The sequence below is a fragment of the Pteropus alecto genome, unplaced genomic scaffold (assembly GCF_000325575.1).
Source record: "Pteropus alecto unplaced genomic scaffold, ASM32557v1 scaffold49, whole genome shotgun sequence".
NCBI lineage: Eukaryota > Metazoa > Chordata > Mammalia > Chiroptera > Pteropodidae > Pteropus > Pteropus alecto.
The window spans coordinates 1,128,182-1,135,379 of NW_006443131.1; the positions used below are offsets into that span (position 1 = coordinate 1,128,182).

A 7,198-nucleotide genomic window follows, 5' to 3' on the forward strand; every position below is an offset into this window, starting at 1 on the left:
TGCTGCAGGAGGCCCTGCCCCCCGGCCCAGGCCCCTTCTGGTCTGCGGGCGTCCCCGGGGAGACGGTGCGGTCACAGTCACCTCCCTCCCTCTGATTAGTCTCTCTTGTCTTGGATCACAAAGATTGGGTCCCACTCACGTGCTGGGAAGCAAGCGAGCAGACAAAGTTCTCCCCCAAGCTGCGGGCTGGCGGGGCAGGCGGGCGCGTCGCGCTGGCCGGCGGGGGGAGAGGCGCTGTGGCCGCAAGCACAGTCCTGAGGACCGCGGCGGGGACTGGGGGGGTGGCCTGTGCGTTCACACCGTGTGCTCGCGGGCGGCCTCCTTAGTAAGGGGACCTTCCGAGGGACCTGCAGGGCCTATGCGATGGCCACCAAGCCCTCGGGGGGCCGCGCTCCCAGCTCAGTGTCCCCAGAGGTGTGCCAGGCATGCAGGCTGTGCTCCCACTCCGAGGGAGGAAGGGGAACGCGAGGGGGACAGCTGACCCTCTCGGGGGTGTGACCTTCACGGAGGGGTGACCTTCACGGGGGGCATGACCTTCACAGGGGGCGGGACTGCAGGTCGATGGGCGAGGCCAGGGGCCCTGGGGTTGTCTGCCGGAGTGATGGGCAGAGGCAGCGAGGTGGGGACAGGGGTCGGACAGGTCTCCAGAGAGCCCACCTGTGGACTCCTCCCTGGCGGGTGAGGGTGCGGGAGGGATGGGGCCACGCGTGACGCCCAGAGCTGTGGCCTGAGGCTGGGGAGGTGTGGGGAGCAGGAGGCCGCATGAGCTGACGGAGACACAGGCAGCGGGGTTTGTGGGGGGCCTGGAGGTGCGCGTCGGGGCGCCGTTGGGACCTGGTGCTTCCAGTCGCACGGCGAGGACATGACTGGGGGGCGGGGGACCCGGCCAGGCCTGGGGGCACCAGTGTTCGCAATGCGGGGAGGAACCAGCAGGGAGGCCGAGAAGGAAGAGCCGTGAGGGGAGGGGCCCGGTGGCCGAGCGAGGAGAGCTCGGGGTCGCCTCCCGGCTCCTACCGACGGAGCCCACGCCGCCCGCCCCGCCGCCAGGTATTTCGATGCCCTGCGGGACCTGCGACAAGCTCGTGGACCGGCCGGGGCCTTCCTGAGCTGGAACGACCTGCAGGCCACCGTGAGCTGGGTCAACGCCCGGGCCCAGGAGGAGACTGACCGTGAGTGGGGCCTGGGGGCCGGGGAAGGCCCACCGCGGGCGGCCCTGTCTCGAGGCCGTGGGCCTGAGCCCTCTGCCCACCCGCTGTCTTCCCCAGAGGTGCTTGCGGTCAGCCTCATCAACGAGGCTCTGAGCCAGGGCAGCCCCGAGAAGACCCTGTCCGCCCTGCTGCGTCCTGCGGCCGGCCTGGACGGTGTCCGCCTCCCTGTTGCCTCCCGGTACCATCTCCTCCTCATCGCGGCCAAAAGGCGGAAGGCCCAGGTGAGGCCAGGTGCGGTGTCGGCTGGCTGAGTCGGTCCCCGGCGCAGGACGGACGTCCCCGAGTGCAGGCCTGCACCCGGGAGAGCCCCAGCCTGGTGGACACCGTCCCTTCTAGGCACCGAGGCAGGCGGGGTTCTGATCTGGCCCCGGGAGGAGGTGGGCCAGGGCCGGGCCGTGGGCCAGAGGGGAGAGTGGAGGCCTCTGCTCGGGAGGAGCCAGGGCCCCAGGCTGGACTGTCCTGCTCTGACACCTGTGACCTCGTGACCTCCAGCAATTCCCTGCCGTCCCTGAGCTCCCCTTCCCTGAAAACTGCCTGCCCCGTCTGTCCTCCCGCCTCCTGGGATGGGGTAAAATCAAACGAACTGAAGGTTGTGCGGGGTTCACGCCCTGAGCGTGTGGCTGTGGCTGTGGCCGGGCTGAGCTGGAGTTGGGCCGGGCTGAAGGCAGGGTGGGCAGGAGCCTTCCCGCCTGGCCGCAGTCCAGCGAGCCCGCGTGAGGCCGTGCCCAGGCTGGCCGCAGGTGGGGAGTGGGGGCCGCCGTCCCCGTGGCTGCAGAGTCGGCCTGCAGCTGGGTGTTCCTGGTGGCTGGGCCTGGGGACCAGGGAGACCCACCCGGCTCTCCTCCCGTCTCCCACCTCCAGGGCACCGGGGACCCCGGGGCTGTGCTGTGGCTGGACGAGATCCGCCAGGAAGTGGCCCGCGCCAACCAGGACACGGACGTGGCTCAGAGAAGTAAAGGGCCGAGCGGGCAGCTAGGCGATCGGGCGCCCGTCAGCCTCCCCCGCTCTCCCCACGCCCTCTGTGGGGAGGAGGGCTGGGCGGGGCGCCGTGGGGACCATGGGCAGGGGTCCTCGGGGGCCGAGAGCCCTCCCCCACAGGGCGAGTGTGGGGAGTCGGGGCCGGGGGGTGTGGGCACAGAACACCCCGCTTGCTGCTGGTGGCTGGTTTGGGCTCCAGCGACCAGCTCTGGCTAGAGAACGCTCAGGCCTGCGGGTGGAGGGCGGGGTGGTTTTGAGGAAAAGTGGGCAGGATCAGTGCGGAGGCAGAAACGTGTGAGTTCTTGGTGTCCGGGGACCTGTGTCCATCCGTCTGTCTGTGAGGGACTGGAAGGGGGTGTGCTGCACCCAGCCCCACGTCCTGAGGCTTCATTCTCCTCCTGAGAAGCTGCCCTGCGTTCTGTGCCCAGACCCTGCCTTTGGGCTTCTCAGGGCTGACTGCCCTTTCCCGAGGCCACCCCCACGCTGCCTCCTCCAGGAAGCCTCCCTTGACTGCACCTTCTCCCCCAGGCACAGCCGTGGGCTGCTGCTTTTCCCGTGTGCGCATCCCTCCCGGGGTGTTCCCTGTCCCCTCTATCAGACGGGGTGTTTTCGTGTCCTCCGAATCCCGCCCCAGCGGACAGGACGGCCTGGGGGGGACTTGGAGGGGTTGACCGCTCGCTCTCGTGCCTCTGCCAGTGGCTCTTGGCGTGGCCGCCATCAATCAGGCCATCAAGGAGGGCAAGGCCGCCCAGACAGAGCGGGTGCTGAGGAACCCCGCCGTGGCCCTCCGAGGGGTGGTTCCCGCCTGTGCTGCCGGCTACCAGCGAGTTCTGGAAGGTGCCATGGCTGAGAAGCGGCACCCAGGTAACGCCCCGCCTGACCCGTGTCTGCCCGCCTGGCCTGACCCGCGTCTGCCCGCCCGGCCACCTCCGGCCCCACTGAGCCTCCTCCGCTCGCTGGCTCCTGTGCAGGGGACACAGCTTTCTGGGTTCAACATGACATGGAGGACGGCACCGCCTACTACCTCCACCTGCAGACCTTCCAGGGGACCTGGGAGAGGCCCCCGGGCGGCCGCCTCAACACCTCCCACCTGAGCCGTGAGGAGATCCAGGTGGGCGGGGCCCTGGCTGGGGGGCGTGGATGGGGCTCCCTGTGGGAGAGGCTCCCACCCACGGGGGCACCATGGGCTCTCTCCGCCGCCTCCACAGTCAGCCGTCACCACAGTCACCGCTGCCCACGACCGCCAGCAGCTCTGGGAGGCCAGCGTGGGCTTCGTGGTCCAGCTCCAGGCCCGGCTCCGTGGCGTCCTGGCTCGGCAGAGGTTCGCCGAGCGTTCCCGCTTCCTGAGGACCTGGCTCCCCGCCGTCGTCAGGATCCAGGTGGCGGGCTCTGGCCTTCTCCGTCTTCGGGGGGCTCCCTCCCGACGTCCTCTGTGCCGAGCGGGGTTGGGGTGATCTTCTGGCCTCCGAACGCAGTGCTTCAGAGCACGGATTCTGGGCCCAGGCTCCTGGGTTTGCGTCCCTGCTCTGTCACTTGGGACGAGTTGCTTACCCTCCCCAAGTCTTCTCATCGGGAACACGGGACTCGGGTTGCGGGGCCCACCCAGTAGGGCCGCTGTGAGGACCCAGCGAGGTCACGGCGGACGCGCCCCGAGCAGTGCCCGGCAGGCGGGCGAGAGCGTGGCAGTGCCAGGAGCCGCCGCCAGTGCCAGGAGCCGCCAGCGCCCAGAGCGTGAGAGCTGCCTGTCCGCCCCCCACAGGGGCGGGAGGTGACGCCGAGAATGATGGCAGGACCCCTTCCTCCTGGAACGGGGGCGTGGGGAGGCGGGGGGTTGACGGAGAAGGGGGCGCCCCGAGGGGGAGGCCAGCTGGCCTTTCTGTCCAGCCAGCCCTTTCCAGTTTCACTCTTGCACCCTGTGAGTGGCCCAGGGTGGCCTCTGAGACTGACCCCAAGGAGCTGGGACACGAGGCCAACGGGGAAGGTTGGGAGCCAGGAATGATGGGAGCCGGACGAGCAGGGACCTCTGGATAGATGCGACCGAGGGCCTCGTGCCGGTGTTGGCAGCGTGAAGGTGGTTTATTTAATAAGCATCCCTGAGTGCCCAGGACCCACGCTGGCCGGGGGAGGGAAACGCCCCCCACCCCCCCGCAGGAGCGGGAGCACAGCTGCCGTTAGATGCTGGGCTAGTGGAGACACGAAGCCGAGCACAGCGTCCCCCAGGGACACGGACGCACAGGCCGAGACTGGCACGCGGCCCTTGGCGATGGGTCACGGTCTGGGGCACGTGGGTGGAAACCGCGAGCTTAGGCTTTGGACTCGGGCTGCAGTCTGCCGCCTGGTCCTGCCTGGTCCTGCCTCCCCCGGGGCGGCCGCCGGGGGGCACCCACTTGAGCGGGGCAGAGCAAGAGCAGGGGAGACCCCTCTGCCTCCGGTGGCAGCACCTGGAGCAGGACGGGGAGGCGTGCTGAGGAAGGGCCTGGGAACGGCGCTAGGCTCCAGGAGAGACAGCAGGTGTCACGGGCCCGAGCTGTCTCTGTCACATCCTGTCCCCACGGAGGGACCCTGGAAGCCGAAGGTTAGGGAGAGCCTGGCCAGGACAGCTGGCATGAGACGGGAGGGCAACTGGCTGAGAGGGGACGCTCTTAACCCACCAAACTGTGATGTCGGTGGTCGAGTCGTGGTCAGTGCTGTCAGGCGGAGCAGCGGGGGGCGTTTCACACGGGCCTGGAAGACAGGAGGGACTTGGGTGGGTGGGGAGAAGGCGGGGCACGAGGCCTGGCCTTGGAGAAAATTCAGGGGCCGGAAGTCCTAAGGCTAGTTTGGAAGAAAGCTTGGTGGCCGGATCCTCACGGAGGCAGGGACGGGGAGGGCGGGCGGCTGTGCCATCACCCTGGAACCTCGGAGCTGGGGAGGGGGCCGGGTGGTCGGGCTGTGAAGGGAAAGTCCTTGCGGGCTTGGGTGACCTGCGCCCTCGGTGCCCGAGCATGCTTTCCAGACGGCATGTGGGCCGGCGTGTGGGTGCTCTCGAGATGGGTGGGTGAGTGTATCTTGGGGGCGTGGAGCCTGCTTTGGTGAACTCGGTGCGGGAGTGTATGCTTTGCTAATTTCTTTGAGGCTGGTATCTTACAGCTGAGTTTCTGTTGGTTAGCAGGGGGGCGGGGTTGAGCGTGTGGTGCATGTGTGCACATGCGTGTGTGTGCTGGGCCGAGGGCATGGTCAGCTTTGTGCAGATGGTTGGTCTCCCTGTGAGTCAGAAGTCCTTTGAGAACAGGGCCTGTTCCCCGCCCCGTCTGCTTGCCTGCTCCCTCCCCTCCCTGCGAGCCCAGGCAGAGGCTTCTCCCTGGCCGGCTTAGCCTGGCCCGGCCCGGCCCGGCCCGTTGGGCCAGCTGCAACCAGGGTCTCACCGCTGTTTCTCGACGGCAGGCTCGCTGGCGGGGTTACAGACAGCGGAAGATTTACCTGGACCGCTTGCAGTACTTGAAAGCAAACACAGATGCCGTCGTCAAGGTGGCTATCGGGGTTTGGGGGGCCCCTCTCTCTCTTGAAGGGGACTCTCAGAGCAGCCAGCTAGTCCCCTCCCAGCTCGTGACCGTCAGAGCCGGCCTAGCTGTCTGGGTCTGAGGGCCGTGCATCTCCCTCCGCAGATCCAGGCGTGGGCCCGGATGTGGGCAGCCCGGAGGCGGTACCGAAGGCGTCTGGGCTACTTCCAGCTGAACGTGAGCACTGTCCTCCCCGTCCACTGCCCCTTCCACCCCTGAGAGCCGGGCCAGGCCAGCCGGCGACCCTTCCCTTCTGCGTTCATGGCAGGCTGACTCCGCCGTGAAGATCCAGGCCTTCTTCCGAGCCTGGAAAGCGCGGGGTGACTACAGGATGCTAGGTGAGCACGGTCTCCCCCCGCCCCGTCCGCGTGAGTGTCCGCTGTGCGGCCAACGCTTTCAGCAGTCAGCATGGGACAGTCACACCGCCACAGCTCACCTGGCAGCCCTGGAGAAGGGGCCTGGCCGTGAGCCCTTTCTCTCATCGACGACTGCATGTGCCTCAGGACAGTGGGGACATGTGCCCTGCCTCTGGGGACCCACAGTTTGAGGGGAGACATAGGGGCCCCCAGAGCCAGGCAGGTGTCGCTGACCTTGCTGGGGCCGCACAGCAGGTGCAAGTTGGTTGTCTGTGGGGAGTGTCCAACCAGGGGTGACAGAAGCCCGGTCACAGGGTGGGTCCTCTGAGCAGGCTGGCGGCATGGCGGGCTTCAGCTGTCTTCCTGTGCCACCGCTAGGGCAGAGGAAGGGTGTCCCCTTCCCCAGGGTCCTCGCCGTCCCCCTTGTCCCCTCACGCCCCGCGGCCTCTGCACCTCCCGCCCTCCGTGACCGTGACCATGACCATGACCGGCCGCAGGAGGTCAGGCGGGGCTCGCGGGCCTATTCTGCAGTGCCCGGGGACTTGGGGGACTGCAGCTTCCTGCCCCCCAGTTCCCAGTAGTAGGGCGCGCACTGGAGGCCCTAAGGGGGTCCTTCTAGGCTGCTCTTGTCTGCTGTCTAAAGTCCAGAAGCCTGGCCTGGGGTTCCGCCTCCTTGTGGGTGGACGGATGGCTTGTCCCCAGGTCCCCACCCTCCGGCCCTTGGGTTCCCTTCTGGGCCTGAGGCTACAGTGCTGGGCTCCAGGGTGAACACGGGTTCGAGAGTCGTCTCCTTCGGCTGCCCGGCCCTCGCCCCACGCCGCCCTGCCCGCAGGGGGCCGCCGGCCCGCCGCAGCTGTCCGCAGCCCGGCCCGTCTCAGAGCCTCCTGGTCGCCTGTGTGCTCCGGGCACCCTTGGTCTTTTCCTTCCGTTCGCGTCTCGTTTTTCTGGAAGAACTTGCTTTTCCCAGCTCCGTCTCCTTCCATGAGCCGAGCCCAGGGCCCCTCAGCACTGGCGCTCAGTAGCCTGTGGCCCCAGGCAGGTGACTTTATCACCTTCGTTTTTTCATTTACTAAACGAGCCGCCTCCGGGCTGCTTGAGGGTTATGGGGTCCGGACCC

At 68.1% G+C, this 7,198-nt stretch overlaps 1 protein-coding gene across 1 annotated transcript in view; it reads left to right on the forward strand.

Moving 5' to 3' along the window:
- Positions 1-7,198, forward strand: part of IQGAP3 (IQ motif containing GTPase activating protein 3) — a 35,974-nt gene that overhangs the window by 16,239 nt on the left and 12,537 nt on the right. The window contains exons 14-22 of the mRNA XM_015598346.2: positions 1,048-1,169; positions 1,266-1,429; positions 2,070-2,160; positions 2,883-3,050; positions 3,158-3,297; positions 3,395-3,565; positions 5,610-5,693; positions 5,831-5,902; positions 5,994-6,063. Coding sequence (XP_015453832.1) covers positions 1,048-1,169; positions 1,266-1,429; positions 2,070-2,160; positions 2,883-3,050; positions 3,158-3,297; positions 3,395-3,565; positions 5,610-5,693; positions 5,831-5,902; positions 5,994-6,063 — 1,082 coding nt within the window. The remainder of the gene's footprint in view (positions 1-1,047; positions 1,170-1,265; positions 1,430-2,069; positions 2,161-2,882; positions 3,051-3,157; positions 3,298-3,394; positions 3,566-5,609; positions 5,694-5,830; positions 5,903-5,993; positions 6,064-7,198) is intronic.